The sequence below is a fragment of the Diplotaxodon limnothrissa genome, linkage group LG7 (genome assembly GCF_057381915.1).
Source record: "Diplotaxodon limnothrissa isolate DT_005_m linkage group LG7, D_limnothrissa_male_GT1.1, whole genome shotgun sequence".
Classification (NCBI taxonomy): Eukaryota; Metazoa; Chordata; class Actinopteri; order Cichliformes; family Cichlidae; genus Diplotaxodon; species Diplotaxodon limnothrissa.
In genome coordinates this window covers 47181417-47202552 of record NC_140602.1, presented here as the reverse complement: position 1 = coordinate 47202552, position 21136 = coordinate 47181417, and the positions used below count along the sequence as shown (strand labels likewise).

At 39.8% G+C, this 21136-nt stretch overlaps 1 protein-coding gene across 1 annotated transcript; it reads left to right on the top strand.

The window, feature by feature from the left end:
• The first annotated feature begins 1088 nt into the window (after positions 1 to 1088).
• Positions 1089 to 20805, top strand: rab14l (RAB14, member RAS oncogene family, like). Its single transcript, XM_085359789.1, has 8 exons — positions 1089 to 1165; positions 10229 to 10287; positions 11402 to 11455; positions 12114 to 12291; positions 14761 to 14827; positions 17774 to 17861; positions 18276 to 18306; positions 18407 to 20805. Exons 2-8 carry the CDS (start codon positions 10236 to 10238, stop codon positions 18582 to 18584), a joined length of 648 nt encoding a protein of 215 aa, XP_085215915.1. The 5' UTR covers positions 1089 to 1165; positions 10229 to 10235; the 3' UTR covers positions 18585 to 20805.
• The last annotated feature ends 331 nt before the right edge of the window (positions 20806 to 21136 follow it).

The following is a 21136-nucleotide window of genomic DNA, read 5'->3' as shown; positions in this document are numbered from 1 at the left end:
TAGACAGAAGCACTTACGCATAGCAAAAAAAGTGCTTGAATGAATGAGTGAATTAGGCATGTTGTATGACGTGCTTAAGAACCTGTCCATTTACCATACCCAGCGCAAACAACAAAACAGTTCACCTAGTATATTGACAACTGTCTTAAAAAAACTGAAGGATGCTCAGGTAGGAGAGTTATATGTTTACATATATTGTGATAATATATAATTATAGCACATGTTTTATTTGACACAAACTGTCATCTACAAAACAAAAAAAATCAGAGCAAAGATCACATGAAAGAAGAAAAACATGCATCTTGCTGAATTATTTTCTTATCCAATTTTTAATTTATTTTACTCTTCTATTTTTTGTGCATCTATCAAAATTATGTATTTTTAGAGCCCCTACTTATGGTACATTTTTGAGGCCAGTGTTATATGTCTAAATAGATAGATTTGGATAGGCTTGCAAACTCTGCTGTGAAAGGATGTGAAGGCCTGTGTTGTGCAGTTTTAGGGTTTTGGAGGCCATTCGCTGGTAACATTGCCAATTGTTATAAGGGTGAAGCACAGTGTCTGACATTTTATATTAACTTTACTATAAAATATATAGTAATCATATTGTAAGAATATATTTAAGCCACTGTTTCCAGTGAAAATCAAATGATTTCATGGTTGGGCTAAGTCCACAGTGTTTCAAGATCTTAGCGATGCCCCTCGATGGAGTTCTAGTATTGTTTTGTGTTGCTGTGTGCTGATGGTGCTGTTGTAACTCTTTTAACATCTGCTGACCAGATGCATTTGAGCGTACTCCACAAGCCTAAACCTCTCAGGTGGCAGATGAAGCTTGCTAAAATTTTGAACTTTCCCTCTTATAGTGGCTCATGATTTCACCAAAGTGATTATTTCATAGTGTGACATGACGATTGCTCCCTGTTAAGCAGTTTACGAGAGTAGTAACCTTTGCAAGAATACACCTGTGAAGGTGATTACCTTCGAGGAGGCAGTGCATAAGTTGCAAATCGCCGCATACGAGGCTCTTTGTCCCAGAAGCCCATTGTATAGAGCAGAGGAAACCCTGTGCCGTGAGCAGCCATCTTGGATAGACAGATCATACTTGAGCCAGGATAACCTGCATACCTCCTGTGAACAGCTCAAAGCGCAAAAGACTTAATATCTGGTAAGGACAGAAGAAGGGGGGTATTTGATTGCACTCATAGACGCCCGTGTAATGTGTAATAAATGTAGAGAAACTGATATTTAAACGAAGAAACCCTTGGAAGTGTTAAGCTTTCTTGTGTTTTCCAGGAGTCAGCTAGGTGGAAAGCTAACGATGGTAGCTAACAGATGACTAATGCAAGGTTGGGTTCTAAGTCCAATATTGTGAGGCATCACATATTAAACGGTTATGGAAAAAATGCTACTGTTTACGACAAAGGGCTTGGTTTTCTTGAAATAACAAGATAACGCGTTACGTGTTTGCCATTAGCTGACAAACTAGCCTGCTAAAACTGTCGCTAGCTTTCGTTAGTTTAGTGTATTGAGGCATTTTTCATGAAATTGGGCTCAGGCCAGGTTGCGTTTCTGAACCTGTTTTTACTCAATAATGCATTTAAATCAGCTGTTTGTGTGGCGATGAGGGCAGGTGGCTTATGTGCTTTGATTTATGGGATTTGTTGTTATCCGTCTCTGTCAGCTAGCAAGTGACTAGCTAACGCAAACTTGTTTGTCAAAACATCCAATTTAAGGCCGTATATTTATCTGAATTTGCCATCTAAATGTCTGTTCAAGTCAGTATCAGGTTTTATATCCATTTCCGCTTCGTAGCAGCACTCTTTTTTTTCACGCATGGAATCTAATCGCAGAGATTTAGTCATAGCGACGCTGTCATTTTTGCCGGTTGTCAAGCTAACGTTAAGCTAGTCGCCGTCGGTAAGAAACAGGCATTTCGTTAGGGTTCCATATTGAAGGGTCAACCTCCGATATCCAAGTCGGGTTTGACGATGGATTTGACTGGCCCGTCTAATTCCTTGTTTTTGTGTAGGAATAACTGTAACAAAGCGATTTTTTTTCCTGTACTGCAATGCTAATCCCTTAGCCGGTAGTGTATTAGCTTCTTATTTGGGTGTCCTTTTTCCAAAGAGCAGGCATACACGATTTAAAATAAATAAATAAATAAATAAATAAAATTGGTCATTGAGTTAACGATGGTAACTTTTGTATGGTCGAAATTTAGATAGCTTTGCCTTCGTCGACATTTAAAGTGCTGCATCATTTCTGTTTCTGGTGTTAGTGCACTGTGTGTTAGTGGACATTATCTTAAATTATTACCGCGTTACTTAATATTTAGTTTTTTGTTTTACTGTAAGCATGTAAACACGTCACTCATTTTTGTATCGCGGTAGCGTCCTTCAAGAGTGTATATAATAGCTATGGGGTATCACGTTCTTTTTAGTCACGTGATTTGAGTGGTGGGTCTGAACATCACGGAGACAGTGTGACTATATGTGTCATGATTTCCTGAAATCACATCATCTCTTTGCCTCTATGAGGAATGTCTGTTGAGAGGAAGAAAGGCAGTGTCCCTGTTTCTCTAGAGAAAGCTTCAGGAAAGGAGAAGTGCTGAGGCTGCAGTCTGGTCACATGGTCTTGACTCGCCTTCTCCTTGACTGATACTCATGGGGTTTATTTCTATGCCATGTGTAGCGGTGGGAGGAAAAAAGGGTGTAAAATGAAGTCGAATGTCACAGCCAAGTCACATTTTACTTTTGCTCTTTCTGGGGATTGTGCAAAATCAACAGGCCATCACTTTGGAGCTAGAGAGACCACATGAGGGTCATGTGACAGCAGAGAGCCTAGAAAAAGAGTGTGTGAAACAATATGTTGGGAGTTAAAAGGATGGTAGTGAGGTGTGACAGCTTCAAGGTCCTATACTAAATCATGGTGTGGAGCATAAGTGCAATGTTATGTTTTGTCTTTACCCACATGAATCACACTGTAGGGATTAATGAAATGTAAACATACATTGTGTCTACTGTGTTTGTGATTTTTCACGATGATTTCAGACTTGATAATGCACCACAATGTAGAAATAATGTAGGTATCCACCAGTGATTACAGATTACGTTTTTGGTAATGTAGTAACATAATGTGTTATTGTACTAAATTCAGTAATCACTTTACAGTTACAGTTATATTGTTAATTTCATTACAAAGGTTCTTCACTTATGTGAATAGTGAGCGAATGAAAAGGTACTGTGTAATTTATTACTTCTATGGAGCAACCCCAAGTCTGGTACCTGGATAGAATACGGGCATTTATAAATAGGAAGTTTATGCATACATTTTTTTTATATATATTATTTTTTTTTGCTGTAGTTAGCTGCTTGTTGGTGGTGTGATTAAACACTAAAGCACAGGTCAAGTTGCAGAAGACTGTGCCAAATCTTTTCTTGGACCACCCACAGAAACACAGTCACAAAGGCACTGCTAGCGCTAAGAGTTGTTTACATCTCTTGAAAATATAACACTCAGGAACTTTTGCTCTTATTAATTAAGAAAAATACAACTACTACATTGTTAGCTGTCTAGTTTTAATTTGTCTTTGTACACCTATATTTCTGTCTTGTTTTCAGTTGTCACATTTCTAGTTTTTTTCCTCAGTCAAAGCTCGAGTCAATATGAGTATGTGTAAACATGAGGGTTTGTGACCCAACATTGTTTTTACTGTTATAAAAGCTAAAGTTTAATTGATATCTTTATCTGATTCAACCTCAGTTAAGTAGCCTGCAGCGTCTTATGTCTTTATTTCAACCATGTACTCAATTTTTTTTTATTCTGTTTCTTGCACTTTTTTCTTCTTTTGCTGTCTGTATTTTTCCATTTATTTGCTTTTTCTATTTCCACTTTTTCTCTTGCTACATGCATTTCTAACGATTGAGTTTAAATTAAGCTGACCAATCAAATTTGGTCACCAATCTGCAGATGTAGAAGTACGTGCGTAAAACCAGCATTGTGTTGTGCTCGGGCACTGTGATTTCGGTTTCTAGGAACTGCTCTGACTGCAGTATAGTTTCCTTTGAACTTCATGTGAGAATGACACTGGTTTAAGGCAGATTATCTTTGCAAGTTACAGAGAAATCATTTGTCTGCTGAATGATTATTCTTTTGATTAAGTCTGAATTATTTACTACTCCTACAGCAGTCAATCGTGTACAGCAGCATCTCGATTTAATACTGTGCAGCAGTAATTAAGGTAACTATCACAAAATAATTTTCCTTCATAGAAATACGAGATCAGTATAGAATTCATTCCATCCATGTTTTGACAGATAACACGAAAGGTGAGAATGAGAATATCACTGCGCTGAGCCAGTTGTGTGGTTGGAACAGCCGCATCACGTTAGGTTCATGCAAATAGCATATGAGAAGTACACAACAGTACATTAGGTTTGTAAATGAGATGAGACAAAATGACAACACAAAATGTTCAAACTTGAGTAATAGCGTTATAGAACATAACAACCTGACAGACTTGGCCCAAGGCCCAAAAGATGAGGATATGATATAGGATAGGATGTATATTTGAGGGTCCAAAGAGTTCAGTGGTGTGGAGGTTGGCTATTTATTTTTGGCTTTTTAAAGTTTGACAAGAAAGAAAAGTAGCATACACTGGAAAATGTGTCAAAAACATGTTTTTACAAAGGCAAGTATCGTTTTGCCACGTGCACAGTTGACCATTTACCTGCACAGCACAAGACGACAGTCCCAAAACTTTCTCCTATACCACGCCTTACGACAAAATACAGAGTAACGCAGACATCACTGATGCAACAACCAACCTGTGTTGTAAAAGTCATGATGCCAGTAAGCACAGTTGAAATTTTCAGATGTAACCAACTGATTCAAGTAATTGACCCTTGTCACCAACTCCCTGGGCATAAACAGTTCTCGCTTTGCCAACCACACACAGAGCGTAGAGACACAGCTTGGTGACCACATCACATTTGTGGTCAAGTCGCACATCTGATCCATGTACGAGTCTTGCTGCCCCTCAGAGGCAGTACTACAGTGGGGCAAAAAAGTATTTAGTCAGCCACCGATTGTGCAAGTTCCCCCACCTAAAATGATGACAGAGGTCAGTAATTTGCACCAGAGGTACACTTCAACTGTGAGAGACAGAATGTGAAAAAAAAAATCCATGAATTCACATGGTAGGATTTGTAAAGAATTTATTCGTAAATTAGGGTGGAAAATAAGTATTTGGTCACCTCAAACAAGGAAAATCTCTGGCTCTCACAGACCTGTAACGTCTTCTGTAAGACGCTTTTCTGTCCCCCACTCGTTACCTGTATGAATGGCACCTGTTTGAACTCATCATCTGTATAAAAGACACCTGTCCACAGCCTCAAACAGTCAGACTCCAAACTCCGCCATGGCCAAGACCAAAGAGCTTTCGAAGGACACCAGGAAAAGTATTGTAGACCTGCACCAGACTGGGAAGAGTGAATCTACAATAGGCAAGCAGCTTGGTGTGAAAAAATCAACTGTGGGAGCAATCATCAGAAAATGGAAGACATACAAGACCACTGATAATCTCCCACGATCTGGGGCTCCACGCAAGATCTCATCCCGTGGGGTCAAAATGATCATGAGAACGGTGAGCAAAGATCCCAGAACCACACGGGGGGACCTGGTGAATGACCTGCAGAGAGCTGGGACCAAAGTAACAAAGGTCACCATCAGTAACACACTACAACGGCAGGGAATCAAATCCCGCAGTGCCAGACGTGTTCCGCTGCTGAAGCCAGTGCATGTCCAGGCCCGTCTGAAGTTTGCCAGAGAGCACATGGATGATACAGCAGAGGATTGGGAGAATGTCATGTGGTCAGATGAAACCAAAGTAGAACTTTTTGGTATAAACTCAACTCGTCGTGTTTGGAGGAAGGAGAATACTGAGTTGCATCCCAAGAACACCATACCTACTGTGAAGCATGGGGGTGGAAACATCATGCTATGGGGCTGTTTTTCTGCCAAGGGGACAGGACGACTGATCCGTGTTAAGGACAGAATGAATGGGGCCATGTATCGTGAGATTTTGAGCCAAAACCTCCTTCCATCAGTGAGAACTTTGAAGATTAAACGAGGCTGGGTCTTCCAACATGACAATGATCCAAAACACACCGCCCGGGCAACAAAGGAGTGGCTCCGTAAGAAGCATTTGAAAGTCCTGGAGTGGCCTAGCCAGTCTCCAGACCTCAACCCCATAGAAAATCTGTGGCGGGAGTTGAAAGTCCGTGTTGCTCGGCAACAGCCCCAAAACATCACTGCTCTCGAGAAGATCTGCATGGAGGAATGGGCCAAAATACCAGCTACTGTGTGTGCAAACCTGGTAAAGACCTATAGTAAACGTTTGACCTCTGTTATTGCCAACAAAGGTTATGTTACAAAGTATTCAGTTGTATTTTTGTTATTGACCAAATACTTATTTTCCACCCTGATTTACGAATAAATTCTTTACAAATCCTACCATGTGGATTCATGGATTTGTTTTTCACATTCTGTCTCTCACAGTTGAAGTGTACCTCTGGTGCAAATTACTGACCTCTGTCATCATTTTAGGTGGGGGAACTTGCACAATCGGTGGCTGACTAAATACTTTTTTGCCCCACTGTATACTCTCGTGCCTTTTTTGTTTGTTTAATATTATTCATAAACACAGACACCCGTATAACATTCTACAGTGAATTTGTTGAAGTTTTGACAAAAAAAGTGTTTACATCTAAATTAATTAAAATTAAGCTTGAAAAACAGTGATTTCATTTATATTGTGGTTGATATCAATAATCATGAATATAATCTGGTGAAAAGAAAAAAAAAAAAAATAGCGTGGCAAGGTTGTTGGTTTTTTCTCTTTTCTTGCCTAGCCTTAGTAGGGCTGAACGATTATGGAAAATAATCTAATTGCGATTTTTTTGCCCCAATATTGCGATTGCGATGCGATATGCGATTATTTTTTAAGGTCTTTGTCTTCTGTATTATTAAACAAAGACAAGCAATACATCATATAGTATGGCCAATACTATATTACATTAATTTTAAACTGTTCTTTCCTGGAAGACAGACCTCTGTTATGATGACATGAGGTGATGCATGAATTGATGACTGACATTTTTATTTAACTTCTTCAATCACAACAGTATATTTGAACATACACAATAGTTTATTTTTAGCTTACAAACATCTGAGCATAAAGTGCTGACAAGGAACCCTGGTGTAAACATTAAAATGAAAGTCAGTACAATGTGCAGATTGCAGAAATATACATAAAAAAAATCAGTGGCTTTACCACACTCAGTTTTTCGACATCTGTGAACTACTAGACAGTCATTCAATTAAAAAATAATATTAAATAAATAAAACTAATAAATAAAAAATACACACATCTTACTGATCTCTGCAGTCAGTAACATTACACATAAAGTGCAAACATAATAGCAATTGTATAAACACACACACAAACACGCCTTTAAAGTTTAAAGGCGTGAAATTGGACGGTCTAGCCTTCTGATTAGCTAATCAGAAGGCTAGTTCTGATTAGCGTCACCGCTGTCTCGGTGGAGTTTAATAAACTCGGCCGTCTGCTTCTTGCTATCTAAAATATAACCAGACACTGGTGTAAATTCTCGACTGTCTCATACTTCTGTTTAATAAGTTTTCTGTTTGACGTTTAGTCAGCTGTGTGAAAACCAAGGAGGAACCCACCCGGGGGATTAATAAAGTTTTATTTTATCTAATCTAATAACTTTAATCTCAGCCAAACCGATTTACTCACGAACAAACAAAACACTGAAAAAAGCCCAACAATAACATTTTTAGGTTGTCTAAGTGACTTATATATTACGTTTAACCCGAGCAGCGAAACTCCGCGGTGATCTGAAAATGATGTGCCGGGAGTTGTGCCGTTCTCGGCCGCATCAGTAACCCTCGAGCTCCCGGCTAGCTGTCGAGCTGGTGGGTAGCAGACGCCTCTGAAAACGTCGAAGCACTTTTGCAAATATGAGATATCTTGATAAACCGAGCAGATATTTGATGTTTACACAACTACTTTCTCGCCTGAAAATATGTTAAAAGTTTATTTTGTGACCCAGAAAGATTAGTATGAGTAATTTTAAAACTTAGTAGCGGCCGCCATTGCTGGAAACTGGAGTTTGGCTGGGCCGCGCTATGAATTCTGGGATATGGTAGTAATTTGGACAGCCTTCGGCGCGTCGCTGTGACGTAATCGGTCTACAAATGCGGCCTCAGGAGGATGCAGCCCATGAATTGTATAATATAATCGCAGTATAATCGCAGCCTTTGCGGTTAGAAAATTGCACTTGATCATGTCGCGATATTATCGCAAATGCGATATATCGTTCAGCCCTAAGCCTTAGTGTTAAAGGAATTTTATACCAAAATTGATTGTTTAAAAAAAATAATAATTACAGACTGACACCCTCATACCTTCTTACTACTACCAGCTGCTGGTATTTCTTTATTTTACCACAATATGGTGAGTAGTGTTGATAAGCGGTAATTACTGTTATCAGTATTTGGTATTTATAGATCCTAACAATGCCTATTAATGGACCTAGTTGTAATATAATTGTTGTAATTCTGGTTTGATTGTGAACACTGAAGCATCCGCAGTTGCTTCAGTGCTATGCCTCCCATGCAGCAGGTCTTTTGCGCTGTTGGAAATGAGCACTGTCAGCAGCAACTGTGGAATCAAACGACCACACCTTTAGTTCTCTGCATCATTTCTGCTAAGAGGTGTGTGCGTGTGTGATGTTGTCAGATTAATGGAAAGGAGTGAAAGTCTGAAAGAGCCTTCTCAGAAGTGAGATTGAGACAGGAAGGTAATGGGATTCCTTCTTGAAAGTCTTTCTAATAACTGAAAAGCTCTAACACTGTTAAAAAAGATCCATCACCTCTCTGGTCTCACCCTTCAAAGGTTGTCGTAGATATGAGTACTCTGAAGTATATTTGTGATTTTCTGTAGTAAGGGTGTTGTAGACTGGCGCAGACCGTATTATTTATTTATTTATTTATTTATTTATTTATTAAATGTGACAGTACTTTTCTGCATTCATAATTCTGTCAATTTGGGCAAGATCACCAGCACCACTGGCTATAATGAAGCCTCAAACATGACCAGGCCTCGGCAGCAAGTGTCCAAAGAAAAACTTTAAAAGACCTTCAGAAAGCCTGCAGAACTACTGCTTAACACTACTTAAAAAAAATAAAAAAAATAACACTGGAAACTTCCTTGAAAAGTTAATATAAAGGAAATGAGCAGTGGTACAAGACTTTTGCAAAGTATTTGAATCATATCACCTGCTAGTTTAATATCCCTCCATCTAGTAAAAAGTATTGTTGGATAGTTCATGCATGGAAATGTACCCTCTGGTTGCTTTATGTACAATTAAAGTATAGGGATTTTCATGTTATGTTTGTCCATTTGATAAACACAATTTATTCAAAGCATTATTTATAGCATTTATTATTTAAAGTATTTTGAATGAACCTAAACCAATTTAATGTAAATCACAGTTCTGGTAAATTTACTTTTATGCTTGGCGCCAAAATTGTGTTTGGCAGGTTTTTCCCTTCATATTAGAAACAAAAAACAACATTGAAAAAAAATCCATGTTCAATTGCTGATGAGTTAAATTTATTTGTGTTCTTGAAGCTTTTGTGTAGTTAGTCCTTTTGGTCATGAATGTAATCAGCCTTCTCAGCTGTCTGAACCTTCACTTCAGGACTATGCTAATCCTGTAACTACTCGCTGGAATTTGTACAGCTTTTACTGGAGATCAGTAATCACACCTGTAACACAGTCATTAAACAGTAAGCGGCTCCATTACTGTTACTACAGGACTTGTTGTTTTATTTATATCCACACATCGTGTTGTTTTTGCATAAAGTGCAGAAGGTGTGAGAAAGAGCTGTCCATGCTTAATTGTCTTTGTCTTTTCTTATTCATTGCATCATGTGCAGTTTATTTATATGGAGTCAAAACCTTACCAGATTAGTAAACCTCTTGCGATCTGAGTGGAAGATTAGTGGAAGTGTTCAGGGAAACTGACTGTAAAAGTCAAATGATTATAATCTACATGTATTGACCCCTCTTAAGGAAAAGTTGCTTTTCTCTGTTAAAGGTTTAAGTGGCTAAACTGTTCTTCTGTTTTTCCTCTTTCAGAGCCACAATGGCCACCGCACCGTACAACTACTCCTACATTTTCAAATACATCATTATCGGTAAGTGATCAGTACCAATTGCCAGCAGTTTGGAGGCTCTCTAGTGACTAATATTGATGGCACTTCTCACAAACTGCACATTTATTGTACTTCCATTACATGGTGGCTTTGAGTGGGTCCAGCGTATGTCATATTAGTCCATTTTTGAAGGTAACATAACTGAGTACTTCTAACAAGGGGGTGTTCTGGCATAGGGCTGTTCGATATAACGATATATATCGGATGACGATATAAAAACATCTATCGTTTCATTTTACGCTATCGTTTGTTTTGTGGTGTCGCAAAATAAACTGTTTACGTCAATATTTTTCATCGTTTTGATGGTCACTGTAGTGGCTATATTAATTTCTTAAAGTTCTCTCTTTCTCTTGTATTTTATATAACCACACTACGGATGGACAAGTGCCTGTTTTTATGCGTTGTGGTTAGCAATAACGACGGTAACAGCATTGCGTGTCCGCTTGTTTATGTTCCACATACACCTTTCACAATAAAGCTCAAGATCCTGTTGAGACTTTTCAAAATAAACTGAATCACGTGAAAGAGCAGATTATTTACAGATGAGAAGTAAAAAAAGAGCCGTCAGGTGCTAAAAAATAAACCTTAGACGCAAACGTTAGAACAGGCTTACACGCTGTGTAATAAATACTCACAAAGAAAACGGCGGCTGTTACAACTTATGTCTAAAAATGTATAGTTTCATGCATCGGTTAAAACACTCAACTCCAGCTACATGACGCGCAGCTGGAAATTAAGAAGTATTTTTAGTAAGTTTTATATGACTTAGGTGTATGATATTGTTCACAGCAAATTTATTGGGGGTATTTTGAAGTGCAAAAGTACTTCAGACTTAATCAAAGCATAATATAGATGTACCATTAGTGAGAAAATGTTTTTCGACAATAAAAAACATTTATTGTCAAAATCTGCAGGACCACATACACTCATCTATCCCCGCCTGTCTCTCTCATTAAGTCCACATGAAATTTTAAGTGTAGTTGCTGACTGTCACTGAGGGTCTGCTGCATCATGCATGGGGGCAACACTTCAGGCTTGAATAGAGAACTGTTGTTCTTCTGTTATTTCCTTGGTTGACCTGAGTTTCTCTCCACAGGGGACATGGGGGTAGGGAAGTCATGTTTGCTTCACCAGTTCACAGAAAAGAAATGTAAGTGCTGCCCTGCTTTTTTTTTTTTTTTCTTCTTTTGACTCCTTTTCATCTCTGCGTGTGCCCCAGTGCATGTGAGATTTGCCAGGTTTAACTGGAGTGGCTAAATCTCTTTGGATTTCTTTTATACACCAGCGGAAGTCAGCAGCATAGATGTGGAGTGTGAGCTCAACAGTGAGAGTCTCTTCTTCTGTGTATGAGCCAGCTGCAGCCTCCCATTACCATTCAGCTCAGTTGTTTAGTGCTACTATTAACAAGCCAGATGCTGTGTTACTCATTCACTTGTCCACAATCGCATCCTGCCTGCACCCATACACCAGTGCACACATGCATACACACACTGGAGTGATGTAGAAGAGGGTTTCAGTGGCAGTTTCAAACAAATTGATACATCAAGAGTGTTTGCAGTTTAGACAAAGTGATGACTTTAAAGACTGCGATTAATTATTGATGCAACTGCTGCTGCCGTACAGTAGGAACAAGTTGGCTATGTGTGACCTATACATATTGAATAATGTTTGTTACTACGTAATTTTAAGTTCAAACTAGGCACGTGTTTTGTTAAAGTTCACAAAACGGATGACAGAAGAAAGACTTGAAATACAAAAACATTAGTAAGGGCAACAGTAGAATTCATTGACATACTTATTCTCCCCAGTCATGGCTGACTGCCCTCATACTATTGGCGTGGAGTTTGGTACGAGGATAATCGAAGTAAGTGGGCAGAAGATCAAGCTCCAGATCTGGGACACAGCAGGACAAGAGCGCTTCAGGGCCGTCACCCGCTCCTACTACCGCGGGGCCGCAGGGGCGCTTATGGTCTACGACATCACCAGGTAGAGCGTGCTTGTTATGTATTGATGCAGTCATGGTCACCGCTTAACACAGAAACTTTGACAGTGTACACTAGAGCTGCACGATTAATCATTAGAAAATCGCGATCTCAATTCATACTTATGTGCGATCTCATTTCCAAATGACAACGATTTAAAAAAAAAAAACAAAAAAAAAAAACGAGAGACGACGACGATTGTACCGCATTTTGATCCGGGACGTAATCTGCATGAAAACAAGCGCTCACTCTTCCTGCTCAACAAATGACAAGAGCGGAGCCTTATACCACGTAATACAGGAGCTGGCTGCTAAAATTGGCAGGGAAAAAACAACGGAGAGCACGTCAGGGATGACAAGAAAGTGACAGGAGAAAATCCGTCCCGGTCAACCACCCAAACATCAACAACGGGATCCTTATACAGCGCTTCCCTATACACGTCGAACTCCCGCAGGCACAAAGAAATTACGGAGGCTATCACTTATCACCTGACCAAAGATATGGCTCCCATCAACACTGTGCAAAACGAGGGATTTAGGAAAATCATCAACACCCTAAACAAACGCTACACAGTGCCATCCCGCAACTATTTTTCTATTGTTGCACTACCTGCTCTATACACGCAGCGTCGAGCAACGGTGGAGACGGAATTTCAAGCAGTACATTTTGCGGCAACAACAAAATGTGAGACATTTGTTGTTTTTATGTTTATTGTTTTTATGTTCAGTCTCAACTGTTACGAAGTTGATGTGCAGTTAATAAGCGCAATAAATATTTATACTGGAAAAGAAAAGCGTGAGAGAATCGTGATCTCAATTCTAAGCAAAAAAATCGTGATTCTCATTTTATGCAAAATCGTGCAGCCCTAGTGTACACAATAGCCATATAGTGCATTGTGCAGAAAGAGGAAGTTAAAGGAAAGCATGAACATTTGATAACCGCACCGTTCAGCCCAGCACACCTACTCCTGAACAAATACAAATAGTTTGTGTTACTGCATGCGACTGACCTTCTTACCCAAACTGTTAGATGGTATCAGTGGTATGCCAAGCAAACACAGCTGAACATGTGGAATGTCTGTCCAAACTGCAACCACCTCCAGTATGGCCTCTAGGGCTAAATGAGTGCCAACGCAGTGTTTTCTTTGTCATCTATGGTTGCTGTGACTATACACCTAACTATAACCATATCCTTTAATGAAAAGATGTGGCTTTCATTTGCATTCTTCTGTTTTTATGTATACATTTGTTATTAACATGGGCCACACCAGTGTAGACAGTAGGTTGTGTTGGATAAGTAACATTCAAATTATTTCTTTTAACCTCCAGAGACCCTGTGTGTTCATAGGGACTCATTATATTTGAGCTTTCCTGCACTTTCCCCTTTTTTCTGCTCAGTACTTTAAGCACTGTTCAGTTCACTGTGTTATGCTGTTGAATAAACTCATTGTCCCTACATGGGGTGGCTCTAGCTCAGGAGGTAGAGCAGGTCATCTGCTAATCTGAAGGTTGGTGGTTCGATCACTGCTGCAAGGCAAATATCCTTTGGTGTGCAATATCCAGGTTAGATGGATGCATTCATTATTACATGAATAGGTGTAAATGGGTGAATTAGGAGCGTTGTATAATGTGCTCTGAGTGCTCAGTCAAAAACTGCTATATCAGAACCAGTCCATTTACCATATGAAGACATGTTTTTCTTTGTAATTACTCTGTAACAAAGTGATCACTTCCCTTTTGAAGGCAAAGTTTAGTTTATATACTTATCAGTCCAACTAATCACAGCCAAAAAGAGTTACTTTGACTGAGTTACCCTGAGCTGCTCACTTATTTCCCAAAGGCTCACCACTAGTGGATGGATTCACATATTTGATTTGGCACAGATATCTAAATTTACGCCGGATGCCCTTTCTGATGCAACCCACCTATTTATCCACATGGAGTAGCTTGTCACCGCTGGGCTACATTTGTGCCCAAATCTTTTGCATGCAAGACAAATGTGTTAACCACTATCTAGGAGAAATTAAAAATGTACCAGGAACAAGAGCTCGGGTCTCTGGAGGTCAAGAAACCAATGCAGAATTGTCTGTCTCGTAACCTGCCTGAAATCTTGTGAGCAGACTTCAGAGCGTCTGAATTTGTTAACTTGATGGCTCAAAATAAAATTTTGAGGACTGGTTCATTTATTGGAAAATGGAAATGAGGCTGTAACTTGGATAATGTGGCATTGGAGTTGGTAGCTGCATCGTCAGGCACAGGAAGCTGTTGATATAAATAAAGTTTATACTTATGATCTGGAGAAAGCAGTATCACTTCCAGATGTATCCATAACTCCCAGATGATTTCCTCCATGGTTATTGTTGCCTGTATTATATGGCAGCTGCTGCCTCTTTTCAAATCCATCCTCAGAGATGGCAGGATGTTATGTCTTTGCTTGTCGTCATAGTAACCTCTGTCCCTCTGATGTCAAACAGGAGAAGCACGTACAACCATCTCAGCAGCTGGCTGACTGATGCCAGAAACCTCACCAACCCCAATACTGTGAGTACACGCACTGAAATTAATGATTGTCTTAAGCTGCACACGTGTCTCCACAGCCTCGTCTCTGCACTCTCTTTCTGCATTGATTTCTCTTCTTTTAATTGCTTTAAGTTGTCGCTATGCTGTTTATCCCTTTGTCACCCCCCTGTTAGTCTTTTTGGAGCCACTCAGCCCTGTCCATTTCTTAAATAGGTTTTTCTTGGTAAATATGATTAGCTCTAAACCTTCCTGCTCTCACTCTCAGAGGTCTGTGTTCCATCAGGGAAGTGTGTTTGTGCAACATGACACTTCCTGTTCACATTTTAGATGGCAGAAAGCAAAAAGGGATGTTTCTGTATATCCAGTCACAACTATACACAGGCTTTGTATGGAGCTGTGTTATCCACTGCTCATTTTAATGACGAGTACAAGTAAACTTTACTAAGCTAATATGAACAGTATTAAGTTTTTGGTTTCTTTCTGGCACAGTCCACTTTAACAGAATCTGAACACTTTGAAGTTGTTAAATCTGGGACTTTTACTATGAAGTGAATCCATCAAGCTACACCAATATTATTAATCCTGCTAAACATTTACACAAAGGTGGTTATCAACTTAAAGTCAACATAGACTTTTACCTAGTTTAGTTGTGAACACAAACATAGAGGCAGTGTTGGCAGCATGTGATCAGTCACAAACACAGAGGTTTACTGGTATCATAGCTGAATTATTTTACTAACAGAGAGCAAACTGTAATGTTAGATAAATCTGAAGAAGTTAAACACATGATGCTCAATGTTCTGAGCAGAGCTTCTGCAGCCAGTGTGTGAAAGAATACAGTATGAATAGGAGTATTAAAGTGCCATACAGCACTGCAGTTAGTGACAGTGTGCTACATAACTTATTTAAAGCCAGCATGGAAATTGCCCCCCAAAATGTTTTAGTTACATACGTTTGAGTAATCCCCCATCTTTAACTCATCGGAACATCTGACAGTATTTATAATTAAATTCAGTGTGACTAGGCTCTTTTAGAGCCAGTGTGAAAGAAGATGGCAAGTAAAGAAGAAATAAAATCCTATAAATCAATAATAATTATTATTCATAATTAATTTTATATGCAATCAACAAGTTGAAGGGTTAGGGGTGATATTGCTATACTAATACATGTTTAAAAAAAAAAAAAATTAAGAGTTTCTTGCATGTGTAACATTGCTTGCAGCCATCCATTTTTTATTATTTTTTTATTTATTTTGATGCTTGTCACAAAGAGACAAAATCTTTAGACGGTCCCTAAGAAAAAAACAACCCAAAAACTCACTTTCTTACAAAGATCCACCGGATCTTCTAGGAATTATAATGTATTTTTTTTTTTCAGAGGACTGATTGGTGAGCAGGTGCTGATTTCTGTACAAGTTGATCTCTTATCTAATATAAACTTCAGCATAAGTTACCATGGTGATGTATCCTGGGAAGTGACCCCACTTCTAAACACTAAAAAGACTGGAGATAAACCTGAGGCCTTTACTATGAAACAGAATGTGCCTCAGGTTGAGGGAAAGAAATCAAATAATTTGTTTTCATGTCCCTAAACAGTATATACAGCTATCCTTAATATATTTATAACAGATTAGAATAATTTTGATCAGTCTAATAGGTTAAATGTGTTTCATCTGAGCTGTAAAGATGAGGATTCTTCTAAACTTGTGTTAATGTTGTGAAACGGGCAGATCTGACTCCACTGACAGGTGGTTTCTGATCTTGTTTGCATGCATACCAGAGAGGAGAGCGTCAAATCACAAATGAGTGTTCAGTGCACATAGCACTGTGGGCAGTGATGACTGTACATCTTCCAAAAGCAAAAGCCAAAACTACGCTGAGCTGTGAAATAGAACTGCTGTTTGCCAATTTTAAATACTTTAGCACAAAGTGGTGGCACTGTTGGTGTTGTCACAGCATCTGCCCCAACTCCCAACATCTGCCTGCCTTGGTTTTAGACGATATAATTGACGCGAGACAAAATACTTTACAACTCCACAACTTTATTAGTGCAAAAAAAACCCCATCAATGTATTTTCACTTAAAGTTATATACACACAGTACGGTAATATTATGTTGAAGCACCGTACGTATCACTCGGCGAGGCTCCTGCCTACGATAGCCTTAATGCTCCGACAATCCATCAAGCGGTGCGGCTTAGTAGCTTACGAAAGTCGTACTAAAACATTTTTTGACAGATTGTTGAGCGCCGTGTACCACATAAAATTGGTTCGAGGTCAGTAAGCACAACCAGAATTCATACATAAGGTGCACCGGATTATAAGGGGCACTGCCGATTTTTCAGAAAATCAAAGGATTGGTTTTAAGTGTGCCTTGTTTTCCGAAAAACACGGTAATAACGACGGCCCGCTAGCATGCTCCACCAAAAATTGTGCTTTGGTGTGTATCTGACGGACGAAACCCAAACTAGTTCATAACCACTGAAGTTGCAGCATTTTTAAAAACCAATTGTGGTTCAGCTGTTTCATTCAACGATCCGCTTTTCCCTCCCACGTGTGTATGAAAACAAAGGCACTGCGCATGCGCATTTTAGCCATATTCTATCGCGATATTTCATTTTCTTATCATTGCCTAATATTGCCGGTATTAGCCCTAGTGCTGAACAATTCTGCAGTAAAAGCAAAAGAAATTGGCATGTAAAAGGTGGTGTACAGCAGTTTTGGTTTAGTCATTTTGTCACTCTTTTAGAAAGAAGTTCAGTAAATCTCTAATTACATCGCAGTTGCTAAGGATCCTGTTGAGCACACGTTCTCTCAATCAATATCTTAAAATTAGCTCAGCAACGTAGTGGAGTCTTCCTGGATTGCCCTTGGCTTTATTATCTCTCAAAGGATTAGACAGCAAATTTCTCCCAGACAAAGTGTCCAGGGGATCGTCTCACACTCTCTTCCCTTGTGTTTATCATTAGGTGATCATTCTCATAGGAAATAAAGCCGACTTGGAGGCCCAGAGGGATGTTACGTATGAGGAAGCGAAGCAGTTTGCCGAGGAGAACGGTGAGCGAGACGTCAACCGGTGCATGCTGGGAGGTTAAGGTGGAAAAAGGTTTCAGTGGGAGGCAATTTTAGCCATTTACATCTGTCTAAGAATAACTTTCAACAGGATAATATTCACGGGATTCTTAACAAAATGTCCACAAATATTGACACTAAAATGAGTTTTCTGTGATCTGTCTCTAAGATGGTTTTGATTTGAACTCTATTTAAAAAAAAAAAAAAAAAAGGGGGGGGGGGGGGCGGCAAAGCCAAGATTAACATCTTTCAGTTTACTTTGGTGGGACAGTAAATTCTAGGAGAAATGGAGCAATATTAATTAAAAGAGGGGGTGAATGATGACTTGGTATTTGAGGTATGCACACTTGGCGCTGTGTTTTAGTGACTCAGTCATTGTGTCTGTTTTATGTTGAACAGGTTTGTTGTTCTTGGAAGCCAGCGCAAAAACGTAAGTCTGCACAACTTCAGCTTTCCAGTTCCTGCAGAACAAGATCCGATCAGCCGTCTTCTGTGTAGCTCACATTTGTGTGTATGCCCTGTCTGTTCAGAGGTGAAAACGTTGAGGACGCCTTCCTGGAAGCTGCTAAGAAGATCTACCAGAATATCCAAGATGGCAGCCTGGACCTGAATGCTGCCGAGTCGGGGGTTCAGCATAAGCCCTCGGCCCCTCAGGGCGGCCGGATAACAAACGAACCACAGCCCCAGAGGGAAGGCTGCGGCTGCTAATGACCAAGCAAAAAGCCCCTTTGCCCCATTTCTCCCACTGTCTGTCTGTCCCACCCCCCACCCCCTTTCCTGTCCTGCCAATCCCCTCCATTCCATCCACCACCTCCGTGCATTCACACCCCATCCCACTGCACCAGGTGCTGCGTGAGAGCAGGGCTGCGGAGGGAAGGAACAGAGGGGGGTGAATATCGACTTGGGCCAGGCTGAGCTGGGCTTTGTGGACTACATCTCCCCCTTCTCCTCCTCCTCTTCCTCCTCCTCTTTAATCTCGATCAGTGTATTGTCATCCGATAACTCTTCTTCTTCCACCCCCCCACAAACCTCTCACACCATTCAGCCTAGTTCCCTCCATCATAGTATCATAGAATCCACCACACATTACACAGGTCACTGACACTTTAGATAGATGTAATGTTCATACGATAATGATAAAGCAAGACTGTTTTTTTTATGTTGGATTTTATAGCTATATGCGAAATGTAAACACTGCGTTAAGTTTCATCCACCACCAATCAGTTGGAACTAAATTATATTCCCAGAGTCCGCCTCCCCTGCATGGGTTACATTTCCTGTATTTTATCAGCACACGCAAATGTGATATCTCACTCGTGCTTATTTGCTTGGGAGCAGAACGCAATGGTGATGAAGTCATGTATCAAGCAGCCACACGGGTAGACGCTCTTAAGCACGTGTCCAGGAATGTGTAGTTGAGGGAGCTTTTTCCAGCGGTCTCGATTCAAACCTGCCTGTGTCTTTTAAATTCTGCTTTCTCTGCTTTGGCACAGTCCTTTGCCAGATGTGGCAATGCTGATATTCTCAGAAAGAAGGAGGGGGAGGGGGGGGGTCTAGAAAACTAGGAATTACCCAGAAATTCTTTGTGGATTATTCCCCGGGCCTCTCCACTGAGTTATTACATGGAATATTGGGTGTTTTCCAGCTTGTCTGTGTTTGTATAGACTGAGCTAAAATGACACTTTAACAACAACAGCCACCCTGTGACTTTTTTGTTTGTTTTTGTCACACAAAGAATTTTTTTATTTTGCACCAGCTCTTCTTCTTTATCTCCCATTTCACACCCAAACTCTCCCTCACGTCACGTATAACAAGATTGTCTTTACCAGCATTTTCTTTGTCATTGTTTGTTGCCTTATTATTAATGTTATTACTCTGGAATCTTTGTTTTGCTGCACTTGCTCTTCACACTGCTCTCTGAATTCAATTCGATTCAATAAATCAGCTCTTTTAGATTCATTGTCACATTTTACTGAAACAAATAACTGAAGTACTTGAGGTAGTCGGCACGGTCACAGTATCTTAAATGGCCAAGTATTAGGAGCAAAGTCCCGACTGTTTAAGTGGAAAAATATACTCGTCCCTCCTGTATAATCAACAAAGCCGCACTAAAGAGCCCATTTCTTCTGCCTCCTATAAAGCGACACCAAGCAGTGTGCCCCCCGAAACATGACAAAAGAAAAAAAATCTGTCTCCTTTTTCAAGTACGAATATTTGTACCATAGTGTTTCCCCGATTGGACAGCTGTATATATTGCTTCTTAACTACTGGTGATGACCTCGCTACTGTACTTTGAATTTAGAAATTTATTTGGTCGCTCTGCCAATTTCTGTACAGTTGGTGTGCTAGTGGGTTGCCTGTAATTCATGCTTGGGAAAAATTCTGTAACATAGTTTCTATTAATAAATGTATGTAAAGGACAGATAACTAGACACCCTCCCCCATCACCCCGTCTGCACACTACTGAACCTGCCGAGTGGTTGAGGGGTGAGGAAGCGGATTGAGATGATGCGCAAACTATTTATGTCTGCCTTGATTCTTATATCTGTAACGGAGCGGAGAGTGGGGCACTCTGTTTATATTCTGTTTTCTTTTTCCACCCCTTCGTCGCTCCTCTGTATGGGAGGGGCTGCATCGCTGTCTTAACTCTTTTGGGGAGTGGGGGATTGCTTTGTTATCGTGGGAAGTGGGCCGGCCGGGTCTTCCTTTTATTTTATTTTTTTTTTCCTGTGTCCCCCACCTGTTCTGCAGTTTGAGTGACCACTTCCTGCTTTTGTCTAAGTACAAAAAGAAACGTACATATGTATAAATTTTTAAGGAGCTGTGCTAACATTTAAATGCGTTCTCTTGCGTGTATATGATTTTAAAATGTTGACATTTTGATTTTAATGAAAAAAATACTCTAGACAGGAAAAAAAATAAATTATACATAACCTGTTGCTGTGTCCTTTTTTTAAAAAAATCTGTGGCGGCAAATGAGAAGAGCACTTTTAATATCCTGTCTACTACAAGCGAAGAGCATCACACCGTTCCAGTTTGTGCTGGAGGTATCGTGTTAGCACAAGACACTGTCTGAAATTTTGCAGTGAGAAGAAAAAGCTCTACCTAGATGTTATCATACTCTAACCATTTTAGGTGGGAGAGAAAAGTCAAATGGTTTCTGAAAGATCATTTCTTTCACTTCACAGCCAAAATGACCAAATAAGCCGTACACAAAATGTATTTCAAGTAGCACAACTGCTTTGTTTTTTATTGCAACG

Excerpts from the sequence above, each read along its gene's own strand:
- rab14l (XM_085359789.1), top strand. The coding sequence starts at position 10,236 with ATGGCCACCGCACCGTACAACTACTCCTACATTTTCAAATACATCATT. Across the intron at positions 14,828-17,773 it reads ACCTCACCAACCCCAATACT|GTGATCATTCTCATAGGAAA; the intron begins GTGAGTACACGC and ends GTTTATCATTAG. Across the intron at positions 17,862-18,275 it reads GCAGTTTGCCGAGGAGAACG|GTTTGTTGTTCTTGGAAGCC; the intron begins GTGAGCGAGACG and ends TATGTTGAACAG.